The 13,855-nt window shown below is 42.9% G+C and overlaps 1 protein-coding gene across 3 annotated transcripts in view; it reads right to left on the bottom strand.

Annotated features, from left to right (window-relative positions):
* Positions 1-13,750, bottom strand: part of TTC19 (tetratricopeptide repeat domain 19) — a 30,695-nt gene extending 16,945 nt beyond the window's left edge. For 2 of the 3 annotated variants that reach the window (XM_015118719.3, XM_077970453.1), the window contains exons 1-7: positions 13,542-13,750; positions 13,326-13,456; positions 11,573-11,683; positions 10,468-10,506; positions 9,411-9,467; positions 9,034-9,095; positions 6,730-6,824 (exon numbers count right to left, since the gene is read on the bottom strand). In XM_015118719.3, coding sequence (XP_014974205.2) covers positions 6,730-6,824; positions 9,034-9,095; positions 9,411-9,467; positions 10,468-10,506; positions 11,573-11,683; positions 13,326-13,456; positions 13,542-13,725 — 679 coding nt within the window. In that variant the 5' untranslated portion in view covers positions 13,726-13,750. Of the gene's footprint in view, positions 1-6,729; positions 6,825-9,033; positions 9,096-9,410; positions 9,468-10,467; positions 10,507-11,572; positions 11,684-13,185; positions 13,457-13,541 lie in introns of all 3 variants that reach the window. The other variant, XM_028836053.2, reaches the window with a different exon arrangement.
* Positions 13,751-13,855: the final 105 nt, after the last annotated feature.

Below are 13,855 nucleotides of genomic sequence, written 5' to 3' on the forward strand. Positions count from 1 at the left end.
ACTCATCAGATAAATACATCAGAATGGAAAACCCCAAAAGAAACCCAAGTATATACTAATTAGTACATATAGATTGATTACTATCTGTAAGAAAACAGTCACCAGCTTCACACCAAAATAAATTCCAGATATACTAAAAAGTTAAATTAAAAATGTTTAGAAATACAAGGAGAAAAATAGAAAATTATCAGGAAAGATAAGTGAGGATGCATACGATTTCAAAGCTTGAAAAATACTTCTAAGCATTAAGCTCCAGAAGAGCAGGGACTTTTACCTTACTTGCTGCTATTCAAATCCTAGAATACCTGGCACAGAACAGCTACTCAGTATGTATTAAAGACGAATAAAAGCAAAGGAAATTAGAAATGAATTCTGATCTAATTCTGAAAAGATTACTCGTGCAAGTAATAAAAATGCCCTAAAATGAATACATATTACGATTCATTTATATAATTTTAATTTGTTTTGAGACAGGGTCTCTCTCTACTGCCTGCGCTAAAGGACAGTGGCACTATGATAGCTCACTGCAGCCTCAACCTCTTGGGCTCAAGTTATCCTCCTGCCTCAGTCTGCTAAGTAGCTGGGACCACAGGCATGTGCCACGGTGCCCAGGCAATTTTTTTATTTTTTGAAGAGACAGGATCTCACCATGTTGCCCAGTCTGGTCTCAAACTCCTGGGCTCAAGCGATCCTCCCACCTTGGCCTCCCAAAGTGTTGGGATTACAGGCATGAGTCACTGCACCCAGCCTATTTAAATTTTTAAAAGCAATATGCAAAAATTAAATGACACCTTCTTAAGGGACACAGAGTAAAACTAAAGAAAAGCAAATGGGCCGGGCATGGTGGCTCATACCTGTAATCCCAGCACTTTGGGAGGCTGAGGCAGACAGATCACCTGAGGTCGGCAGTTTGAGACCAGCCTGACCAACATGGAGAAACCCCACCTCTACTAAAAATACAAAATTAGCCGGGCGTGGTGGCACATGCCTGTAGTCCCAGCTACTCGGGAGGCTGAGGCAGGAGAATCACTTGAACCTGGGAGGTGGAGGTTGCGGTGAGCCGAGATCGCGCCATTGAATGATAGTGACAAGATTAAGGAGAGTATTATCTCAGGTAGGAAGAGCTCCAAAGGTACTGGTAATGCTGGGTCCCTTGTCTATACTCACAATCATCTTCTGCCTACGCCCACCCACCCCCGCCCCAAGACAAGGTCTTGCTCTGTCACCCAGGCTGGAGCACAGTGGTGGGACCTCAGCTCACTGCAACCTCCACCTCCCAGGCTCAAGAGATTCTCACCTCAGCCTCCCGAGTAGCTGGGACTACAGGTGTGCAACACCACGCCCAGATAATTTTTGTAAACATGGGGTTTTGCCACATTGCCAGGGCTGGTCTTGAATACCTGACCTCAAGTGATCCTCCCACCTTGGCCTCCCAAAGTGCTGGGATTACAGGCATGAGCCACTGTGCCTGGCCAATTCTCATAATTCTTTATACAAATGTTAATTTCACATTCCCTTTTTATTAGGAAAAAAAAACCACTCTATAAACACAAATCAGGAGGAAAACCCAAGAGACAAAGGATTAATGTTTTTACAATAAAGCTCCAATGAAAGATAAACCTCTCAGCACCCTAAGACATGGTGAGAAAAAAAAGATAAACCTCACTGTTTATCAAAGAAATGCTAGATAATGCATCAAGGCCATATCATCAAGCTAACAAAGATTATAAAAATTAATGAGTTTTGGGAAGGAGGACATAGCCTTATCACAATAATAAAAACCACTAACAAACTCTTTTTGAGCAGCTACAATGTATTATTCTAAGTACTTTTTATGTATTAACTCATTCCACCTTCCTAAAGGTCCTATGCATATTACTCTTAATCCCATACTGAAGAAAAAGCACACAGGGATTAAGTAATTTGACTAAAGTCACAAAGCACATAAATAGCCAGACCAAGAAATGTAAATTAACACAGTCCTTTCAATGGCAATTTGGCAATAGTCATCAACAACCTTAAAATGTGCTACTCTTGACTTGGAAATCTCAGTGCTAAGAAGCCACTTAAAAAAAACAGGTTTGGACACCATCTTGATGCCCAATAACAGATTTACTATTCTGAACTGAACACATACATTCCTCTCCACTCCTTCCCCAAATACCACTAAAATGAAAGTTACAGGATGAAAAAGATATAACATGGCTGGGCGTGGTGGCTCACGCCTGTAATCCCAACACTTTGGGAGGCTGAGGCGGGCGGATCGCCTGAAGTCAGGAGTTCCAGACCAGGCCAGCCAACATGGTGAAACCCCATCTCTACTAAAAATACAAAATTAGCCAGGCATGGTAGCTCACGCCTGTAATCCCAGCTACTCAGGAGGCAGAGGCATGAGAATTGCTTAAACCCAGGAGGCGGAGCTTGCAGTGAGCCAAAATCGAGCCACTGTACTCCAGCCTGGGCGACAGAGTGAGACCCCGTCTCAACGAAAACAAACAAAAAAGGAAGATGAAGACTGAATGCCTATGGCCAGCCATGCCAATGAAAAGTGAGCCAACATGAACTCTAGAACACTGGGAAAGCTTATGAATTGAAGAAAGCAAATAATATATAAAAGTGAAGAATCTGACATATACATAACAAACGGAGCCACAAAAAAACCTAGTTAACTTCAGAGGAAGCAAAATGTACACAAAAGGAAATGTAATTGTGTAATCATGTTACTTGGCTCAGCAGCTAACACTATTCATACACTCATAATATAGACACAAGCAGAAATTGCACTAAATATTCACTTTCCCATAAATCAACAGATTCTGAAAATAATGAATTAGGAAATAGCAATTTATATTACTGAGAAATGTGAAGGTAAATACCAGAGGAAGCTGGTTTAAGAGCTGAAAACAGGGGCCGGGCGCTGTGGCTCAGGCCTGTAATCCCAGCACTTTGGGAGGCCGAGGCGGGTGGATCACGAGGTCAGGAGATCACTGGCTAACATGGTGAAACCCCGTCTCTACTAAAAATACAAAAATAGCCGGGCATGGTGGCGGGCGCCTGTAGTCCCAGCTACTCGGGAGGCCGAGACATGAGAATCACTTGAACTCGGGAGGCAGTGGTTGCAGTGAGCCGAGATTGCACCATTGCACTCCTGGTGAAAGAGCGAGACTCCATCTCAAAAAAATAAAATAAAACAAAACAATAAAAAAAAATAGATGGGGTGGGGTGAGGTAGCAAGAAAATGCTCTCTTAAATTAAGCTTTGTACTATTAATATTATTTGACTTTTTATACTAATAGATAACATTGGAAATTAAAAAGAAAAATATAAATTTGTGCAAAATTATAGAATACTCAGAGAAACACAAATAAAATATAAATTCCCTATAAACCTACCAACCAAAGAGAATCACTGCCTATATTTTGATATCTATCATTAAGCCTTTGTTCCATTCCTATCATTAGTCTACATACTAACTATACTGTTTTGTAACCAAAGTTTTCACTTAATTTTTTATGGGCATTTCCTCAGTAAGTATATATATATTTACAACATAGGTAACAAAATAATTACCCTAGAGCAAGGTTTTATGTAAGTAATGTAATTTTACGTAATTAAGTAATGCTGTCCTGGGATAGAGATAGTTGTGTCAATAAAAAGCACATAAATTTGATAATGGATTTGCTTTGTGCAAAACTGAATAAGTAGGAATTTATTTCTTTTCTAGAAAAAATAAGATGAAGAATCATGTAACACATTTTCTATATGGCACACCTAGTAAAATGTAAAAATAATATTTATAATAGAGATTAGTTTGCTCTATCCAACAAGAATTCCTTTGCCTGGGGAAAAAAAAAAAGTGTTTTCACAGTATGTTACTAAATTTTTAAAACTCAGGTTACAAAGTGGGATATACAGTATCATCCCAAATTTATGTCTTAAAATGTAACCTGAAAAGTCGTAGGAAAAACAGTAGCTTTTTCTTAGTAGTATGATTATAGATGATCTTTACTTCTTAGTGCTTTTCTCAGTTTTCTTCAGTGTTTACTGGAATTACTTTTTGAGTCAGGAATACAGCTTTACACTCCTAAGAAACCATAGAAAGATAGCAAAGGTGTAAATAGTTCAGAAGTGACTTACTTGACAGCTAGACTTGTTTTTACACCTCTTGTGGATTTCCTCAAAGCACTTCCACACTGCACTGAAACTGGATTTACTTGTTGGTCTTTCTTGGGTCTTTTGTTCTTTCATTCAGTAATTATTGAGCCTCTATTATGTGCCAGGCACTGTTCTAGGCACCGAGGATTTAGCAGTGAGCATAAAGGATGAAGTCTCTATCCTTCTTTGATAAGGAAGACAAAGACTAAAAATTTTTAAACAAAAACATACTTTTAGTAGAGAAACAAACACAAGCACACAACACACACACCTCTACTTTCAAGTGTGATGAAGAAAAATAAAGGAAGGAGGAGTAGAGCAATAGTAAGGTGGGAAGAGATGATAATTTTAGTGAGGAGAGGACTCTGAGGAAGTGCTATTTGAGCAGAGACCTGAGTGAAGTACGGGAGTTGGCCAGGAAAAGGTAAGAGAGAACAGTCTAGGTAGAGGGAATATCAAGCAAAGTGGCCTTGAGGCGGCACTGAACTTGGAATGTGCCAGAATAAGACCAGTGTGGTGAGACTGGAACAAGCGAGGAGAGAGCAGCAGATGGCGTGGAAGAGGTGGGTGGGCCCAGGTCATAAGCGCCTTACAGGTCCACGCAGGGATTCTAAATTTATTCTAAAGGTGATACAAAGGTACTGAGGTCTTGAAACAGTGATGGCCTGGACCAAAGCAGTAGGGTAATGGGATGAGATGTGGTCAGTATGGATATATTTTGATGGCTGATCCAATATAACTTGCTGATGGATTAGATCCGAGGAATGAGGAAGAAATCACGGACAATTCTTAGGTTCTTGGCCAAAGCAACTAAATGAGTAGTGTGCCATTTACAAATCTGGGGCTGACTGGTGAAGAAACAAGTTGTGAGCGGCAAAACTGAAAAGATCTATTTTGGACATGGGAAGTATGAGATGACCATTAGACTTCAAGTCAAGATGTCGGGTAGGCAATCATAATCATAAGCCTGCCATTTAGGGGCAAGTTGGGGCTGAAGGTGTAAATGTAATATTTAAAAGTATGGAACTAAAAGATATCTCCTAGGTGTGGGGGCAGAGAGAAAAGAGAATAGGACTGAAAACAGCCCTAAAGCCTGCCAACATTAAGAGGTAGGGAAGTCTGTTCACCTCACTGGAGAGACCACTGAGGCATCCCAGAAGCCAAGTGAAAGTATTTTCAGTAGGAGATAGTGACCCCCTAAGTTAAAGCTGCTGATGAGTAAATTAAGGATTGACAAGTAACCATTGGATTTGGTGACTTTGATAAAGGTAGCTTCAGTGGAGTGATGAAAACAAAAAAATTGGTGTACAGTGATCCCTCCTAATCCACAGTTTTCGGGGGTTTCAGTTATCTGCAGTCAACCATGGTCTGAAAAATATTAAATGAAAAATTCCAGAAATAATCCATAAGTTTTTAAATTGCATGCCATTCTGGGTAGCATGATGAAATCTTGCCCTGTCACACTCCATCCTGCCCAGGACGTGAATCACCTCTTTGTCCAGTGTACCCAAGTTGTATACGGCACCTGGCCTCAATCACTTAGCAGCAGTCTCAGTTATCAGATCAACCCACAGTGTCGCAGTACTTGTGCTCAAGCAATCCATATTTTACATAATGGCCCCAAAGTGTAAGAGTAGTGATACTGGCAATTTGGATATGACAAAGAGAAGTCATAAAGTGCTTCCTTTTAATGAAAAGGTGAAAGTTCTCAATAAGAAAAAAAACAAAACTGTATGCTGAGGTTGATAAGATCTACAATAAGAATGAATCTTCTGTCTGTGATACTGTTAACAGTATATAGTTGTAATTGTTCTATAAGTTATTGTTGTTAATCTCTTACTGTGCCTAACTTATAAATTAAACTTTATTATAGGTACATATGTATAAGAAAAAAGCACAGTGTATTAGAATTCTTTTCAGGCATCTGCTGGGGGTCTTGGAACATATTCCCCATGGATAATAGGGGACTACTGTCTGTTCAAGAGAGAGTTAGAAGACAATTAGGTACAGAAGAGTTGACTGCTGTATCCCTACCATCTTGATAGCTCTTGGTATAGAGTAGGTATTGAATAAATGACAAATCTGAAAATTCTCAATACCTCAACCCAAATTAAGAAACCCAAAATGGTGGAGAACTAGAGAACTTCCTGCTCATCCAGTTCTATTCCTAGTCTCTAGAATGAGTGAGGATGAATTCCAAAAACATGAGCTTTTTTTCTCTTCTTTCTTAATTTGCTGCATATCTAGGGCTAAAATGTAATAAGCATTTTGATTGGTAGCTGAACTAAGAGATAATAAAGAAAGACCTTCTTCTTCTGCTCCCCGATTTTCCATAAGTTATATGTAACTAAAAGTTAACAGATAAATTATGAACATGTCACCAAGGGGGTAAAAAAAAAAAAAACCACCAAAACAGCAAATATTTTAAACAAAACATCTTATTCCAAAACTTCTGCTGATACCTTAAAGATAGGTAACTTTCCCTCTTCCCAATTTAGATCTCTTTCCATTTCTCAAAGTGTAAAGTAAAGCCTTTTGTGGAGAAAAGTGATGCCCAGATAATGGGTTTCCTACCTGACATAATGTCTTCTGCTAATTCCTTTTCTCTTTCAATTTTTTCCTCTAGAGTTGAAATGCAGAATTCATAGCCAGCAATAGCAAATTCCTGTCTGTAAAGCAAAATCAATAATCAGCCATTTACCTTTTCTTCTTTTTTTTTTTTTTTGCCGTTGAGATGCAGTTTCGCTCTTGTTGCCCAGGCTGGAGTGCAATGGCGCGACCTCGGCTCAGAGCAACCTCCACCTCCCGGGTTCAAGCGATTCTCCTGCCTCAGCTCTCAAGTAGCTGGGATTCCAGGTATCTGCCACCATGCCCAGCTAATTTTTCTTTTTTAGTAAAGACAGAGTTTCTCCATGTTGGTCAGTCAGGCTGGTCTCGAACTCCTGACCTTAGGTGATCCACCTGCCTCGGCCTCCCAAAGTGGTGGGATTACAGGCGTGAGCCACCACACCCGGCCCATTTACCTTTTCATAAATTCCTTTTTTATCTTCATTTTTGCAGCTCAGTTTAAACATTATCAGTAAAGGAAGTGTAAAATGGGAAGAGGGAACTTTGTTTAAAGTCTAAGGAGTGTCAAATCTGCCATTTCTCAAAGTAGTTAAAAGTCATCCATTTAATATAACTTAATACACAAAAAGCTAGGAATGCTGCCCTAATTTTAATAACTGACATAGCCAGCGGTCTTCATCATCTCCCACTAACAGATGGTCTCCAGTGAATCAGTTTCTCCATGTGCGAAAGTCTTACCTCTGTTCAAACTAATACTACCCTGAACAGAGGTTCAGGCCACCCTGCAGTGAGGATTCCAACTGTTGACCTCATACAGCTTCTCAGGAGCTTTAGTCATTTTATATTTATTTCAAGCTGTAGGTCTCTGATAAAAGTTTCTTTTGCAGAAATGGAACTCCTAGCTGTGGCAATAGAAGTCGTTTAACCCAACTCTGTAGCCCTGGACCCTCAATCAATTGGAGAGGGTTCAGTTAACCCAAGCAGGCTGGCTGACTGCTGCTTTTTACAGAGATGCAGAGGAAATGTGACAGAAATCCCTTCTCCATTTAGGAACTCAGTTTTGGTTCTTGTTCTTCGGTTTTGGCTCTAGTTTCTTACAGAAGTGGCACTAAAAGCTCATCTTTTCTCTAGTGCTTTGCCGGGGGAGAACTTATGACCCTACTGTTCTGCTCTGTTCTCAGAAGAAGAGAAGCATCCCCTTCCTTCCCTAGACTCAAAACTTGGCAAGAGGGCCCTCTCCAGCCATAACACAGGGCAAGTGGATGCTGCCCACAAGATGCTCCCAGTCAGAGCAAGAGGTCCACAAACAATTCCCCTCCTAACTTATATCAGCCTTTCGAAGCCTCAGATCTGGCCATGTCTTTTCTAGTCTCATGCTTGTCTTAATAAAACAAAATAAAAAGTACAGTATACCATGTAACTTAGAGGCTAATTGTTACTAGCTTTCACGTCTATAAGACTATGAATTTGTCTTATTCAACAACGTTTATTAGCTCCGGGCTTCTTCTTACCCTAGGAGTTCATACCCAATCAAGAACTAGGCATGTTTGTTACAATTCCAAGGAAGATTGACCAAGCTGCAGTGTTCTCTGGCATAGGCCAAGCTCAAAGCTCCTCAAAAGACATGAAGTCAAAGGCTCTAGGAAGCTCTAGCCTATCTAGTGTCCAATCAAAATGCAAGGAGACTCTGCAGGTCCTGATGAGAACAAAGGAGCTGGTGAGTAGGACAGCAGGGACCAGTACCAGGGCCTGGTCTCGGTAAGCACCCTTTCTACAGCATCAGGCTCCGTGTCACTCCAAACCTCTAGCACCAACTTCTGCACCACTAAAACCCTAAGTGAAGCTAGTCTTAGGTCTCTCCCTAAATTCACCCCAAATACAACTCCCTAGAGGAGTTCTCTGCTTACATCCTAGATGCTTCATCTTTGAACTCTATCTATACCAGCAAAATGGCTTCTTCAGAGTATTAATATATTATCCCCAGCAGCTTTCACACTGCTCTTTCCTCTTCTAAAAAAGTTAAACTAAAGTTGTAACTCTAACTTCCCTTCCCACTTCAAGCAGCAACAGAAAACTTAGCTTTGTCACAGGGCAGCCAGAGATGCTGTGTGCCCCACTAGGCAGGCTACTGGAAACAGGAGGGGCAAACTGGAAAAGACTGACAATTCCAAAGATGAGGGACAGAACACTTTTTGAGTGTGGCACCCAATTTCTGGGAGACCCAGATGACCAGCAGGCAATGAATATTATGTAACATCCCAGAGTCAAACTTTTCTGCCCACAGTCCTACTCCCTGGCTGCCGTACTTACCTATTCTGCGCAGCATAGATACTAGCCAGCTTTAGGGAAATTTCAATTATGGCATTGTCCTCCTGTGAGAGAAAGAGAATGAAGAGAATTCATAACAAGTCAAATATTCAAATTGGATTATTTCAGATCAACTTCCAGACTGACGGTGGCCTCAAAGCCACAGTCTTTATTCTTTTAGAGTGATTAGCCAACTGTGAATTCCTTGGCGAACATGCTGTTGCATTTAGTGAAAGAACGTCTATTTGTATACAGATCTCAGAAGGGAAACTCCACCTTTCCTGACCAAAGCGTATGGTGGGGCTAGCAGGAGTTTTCAGCAGACAAGACTGTTCTGAAAACTGCTTCAGTGAGGGGCCAATACTAGGCAATGTCCTTACCTGCTTCATGCCCCCTCCAAGGAGGTAACTCATTGTTGCTTTAAAAAGTTGTTCAGCCTAAAAGCATAAGAAAAAGATTTTTCTTTTAATTGGGACCCATTATATATATATGGCCCCGGATTCTAAGTACCAATCTGATGTATCATTCCTTGTAAAGCCCATATACTCACACACATGCACACTCACACACAGAAAAGTACCCTTTTGAAAGGAAAACAGATCAAAATATCAGGACCCCCAGCATCCTCTATGTACCTTAAACTACTCTCTGATGAGCAGAAAACAACCTCAGAGATTAACTTCTTATCCAAACCCACTGTGGCAGAGACTACAAACTGTCTCCTAATAGTCATTCTGCTTCTCCATCTTTTTGATTACAGAGTCCCCTCAATTTAGCCTGGGAAACATGGTGAAACCCCGTCTCTACAATAAATAAATAAATAAATAAATAAATAAATAAATAAGAAAATTAGCCAGGTGTTGTGGCACACGCCTGGAGTCCCAGCTACTCAGGAGGCTGAGGTGGGAGGATCAACTGAGCCTGGGAGGTCAAGGTTGCAGTCGGCCGTGATCAAGCCACCACACTCCAACCTGGGCAACAGATCAAGACCTTATCTTAAAAAAAAACATTCAGTCAATTTTAGCAGCTTGGACACCCTGAAGTTAGATATGGTCATATGATAAAATTTAGGCAAAGGGATGCAGGCAAAAAGAACATGAACTTCTAAATCATATTTTATAAGGAAGCTGCTCACAGTCCATCTTCTCCCGCTTCCTGCAGGCTGGAGGTGAGGCAGTTCACCCAGGCAGATGAGGGCTTATCTTAGAAGGAACCTGGACTTCTGGATCAGAGAGCAATGGTGCCTATGTCTATCTGCCTTCAGTCTTTAGCCTATCTCTGGACTAACACAATAAAGAGAAATACACTTGTATCTTGTTTGAGTCACTATATTGTGGGGTCTCTTTGTTATAGCAGCTTATCCTGTACCCTTACTATCACAGTACCCTTGAAGCTACTCCTTCACAAATTCAAGACATTGCAAAGTAATTTACTTACATTTTCAAGCTGACCCCGTATAAATGCTAAGTTGGCCATCTGAAAGCAAATTACAAATTGTTTTTCAGTTTAGAGTACTGTGTTCCTACTTATTTCAAAACTTTAAAATTCCCTTTTGCTTTCACCCTCAAAATTAAAAAAAGTTTAAAATGAAAAGCATGTCACCAATTAATCTGCTAGAAGCGCAGAACAGCAATCATGTGAGAAGTAAATACTTGCACATACTTTGTTGTTAACAAACCAAATCTAGGTCCACTCATCATTAAAGAAACATGCTAATGATACTGGTTTCTTTTGGTCTGGAATTGAGAGGTCTTATGTCACCCCAAGGGTAAAAAAACTGAAGCCATGGCCGGGCATGGTGGCTCATGCCTTTAATCTCAGCACTTTGGGAGACCAAGGCAGGTGGATCACCTGAGGTCAGGGGTTTGAGACCAGCCTGGCCAATACGGTGAAACCTCATCTCTACTACAATACAAAAATTAGCCAGGTGGCCGGGCGCGGTGGCTCACGCCTGTAATCCCAGCACTTTGGGTGGCCGAGGCGGGCGGATCACAAGGTCAGGAGATCGAGACCACGGTGAAACCCCGTCTCTACTAAAAATACAAAAAATTAGCCGGGCGCGGTGGCGGGCACCTGTAGTCCCAGCTACTCAGGAGGCTGAAGCAGGAGAATGGCGTAAACCCAGGAGGCGGAGCTTGCAGTGAGCCGAGATCGCGCCACTGCACTCCAGCCTGGGCGACAAAGCGAGACTCCGTCTCAAAAAAAAAAAAAAAAAAAAAAAATTAGCCAGGCATAGTGATGCGTACCCGTAATCCCAGCTACTCGGGAGGGTGAGGCAAAAGAATCGTTTGAACTCATGAGGCGGAGGTTGCAGTGAGCCAAGATCGTGCCACTGCACTGCAGCCTGGGCAACAGAGCAAGGCTCCATCTCAAAACAAAACAAAACAAAACAAAACAATAAAACTGAAGCCAAAAGAAAACTCATTGAAAAAGAAAAGGAGCTTTAGAACATCATGAAAGGAATATGAATCAGGAGAACTAATAACCCTTCCCTTCCATCCAACCTTCCTCATCAGTGGTTCAGACTGGTTATAAGAGTTACCAGATCATAAGTGTAAGTGATGGCCTTCTTGTTATCAGTCTGATAGGCGAGGCGAAGAGCGTCATGCAAAATTAACTCAGCCTCTTCTGGCTCATCTTTCATGATGCTCAACTGAAAAGGGAAGACAAAATAATAGAAAATGAAACATATAGTAGATGCATATGCTACCAGACAGAAGTGTATGCAACTACACATCCCAATGATAGAAGGAAGCAAACTCATTCATCAGACATTTACTGAATTCCTACTATGTACAAGGCATTGTCTATAGAGGTGACAGGGAGGTCAGTCTCCCTTGCAGCTAAGTGTGGCCATCTGATGAAGTTTTGGCCAAGAGACACAGGCAGAAGGAATGTGATCTTACAACATATTTTATAAGGAAGCTGCTTGTCCTCCATCCTCTTTCTAATTTCTTGCAGGCTGGAGGTGACCATACAGGACAAGTAAGCTTAATTACAACTAATGATAAGAGCTATAAAGATGACAGAAAGGAATGATAAGGGGTCTCCTCCAAATGGGACTTAGGGAAGCTTTCCAAGGAAGTGACAGCTAAACTGAGATAGGAAGGATGAGAATGAGTCAACCAAAGAAGGACCTGGGGAGAACAATGACTCAAACAGAGGGTAGAAAATGAGTGAAGTCCCTACAAGCTGAAGAGAATGGTTTTGGGGAAGAAATGCAAAGAAACAGATGTGAAGGGAGGATGGTGAGCTAGAGGATTACTGCCAAACGGGTGGGCAAGGTATGCTAGTTTAGATCATGTGGGGTGTTGCAAGCCATGGCAAGGAGTTTGTATTTTATCATAAATGCAGTGGGTAGCCATTCAGAGCTTTCAGGCAAGGAGATGATATGATCCAATTTACTTTTTTTTTTTTTGGTCGCTTTGGTTTCTGCATGGAGAATAGATTGCAAGGGGACAGGAGGCTAGGAAAGACTATTGGAGCATAGGTGGTGGCAATGATGGTTTCCACTAGGGTGACAGCAAAGGAGATAGAGAAAAGGGGAAAGATTTGAGACATATTTTGCATTTGTTGGCAACAGGACTTGTTGCTGGACTGTAACTGCATTGGAAGGCAATGGTAACGTACCACAAGTTTTAAGAATGACTATGAGGTTTTTAGGCTGAAAAACTTATGGTAGTAAAGAGATGGTGAAAGCACATGTTGAGGAGGCATTAAAGATCGAGTTTAGTTTTGGGCATGTTAAATCTGAGAGGTAGGTAAAGTACCAAAGTGCAGATGGCATGTCAGGAGCACACTACAGTCTGGAAACACAAATTTGGACGTTGTTGGCATGAGATAACTTGGGGAGAAGGGGAGACAAGAAAATAGAAAAGCATGTGGAGAAAGGGAAGAATTCAGAAAGAGAACCGAATCGCATAACCAACACTAAGTTGACATTTTCAGGCCGCTATATACGTGCGAAATTGTGTCATTTCAGGTAGGCTGGTTAATTGATAAAACAACTACAAAACGTTCCTGGTATTTCGTTTGCATAAAAACATGATGCCTGGGGCGCCATCTCCATTTGCACTTGACACTGCAGAGGTTTAACTGCAGGCCTTAGAGTCGGGAAAGCCTGGATGGATTCCAATCCCCTCTCTGATGACCCACCTCATTCTCGGCAATTTTACCCGCGGAGCCTCCATCCACTCTTCGGCGAGGCGGAGAGAGCAATGCGCAGCGACAACGCCAAGACCCCGCTCACAAACGCTACCGCGCTCGGCCGGGCGCAGGGCCCGGAGCCGCCTCACCTTGGCTCGCTTCAGCAGCTGGATGATCTCGGCCTCGGCTTCGTCCGCCCCGTCCTCGGCGGCGGCCCCGTCGGCTCCCTGCTGCTCCTCCTCCTCCTCTGCCGCAGCGGGCCTCGAGAACCAGGCGAGCGCTGCGGGAAGGGGCTCTGAGGTCATCGGGCCCGGCCCGCGCCCCTGTCCCCGCCCGGTCGGCCCCGCCCGGCCCGCGCCCCTCACCTGCCAGCAGCGGCAGCAGGCCTGGGCCCCGGCCGTGCGGCGCGACTCGGGATGGCGGCACCTGCACCTCGGGCCCCGGGCCTCCTGCCAGCCCAGGGAGCAGGCGCGCGGAGCAGCCCCGGTACCGCCGCCCCGCGGCCCGCAGGAGGCCTCGGCCCAGACTCCCGCTGAGGAGCCTGTACATGCTCCCGCCGCGTCCTCTGCGCACTGCAGGCCAGGCGCGATCCTGGTCCCCGCCCCCGCGGCGAGCGCCCTCTGGATTGGCCGGGCCCTGACGACTGAGCAGGACCTCCTTGCGTCCGCACGCGCGTCGA

This window comes from Macaca mulatta, chromosome 16 (assembly GCF_049350105.2).
Source record: "Macaca mulatta isolate MMU2019108-1 chromosome 16, T2T-MMU8v2.0, whole genome shotgun sequence".
In the NCBI taxonomy this organism is placed as follows: domain Eukaryota; kingdom Metazoa; phylum Chordata; class Mammalia; order Primates; family Cercopithecidae; genus Macaca; species Macaca mulatta.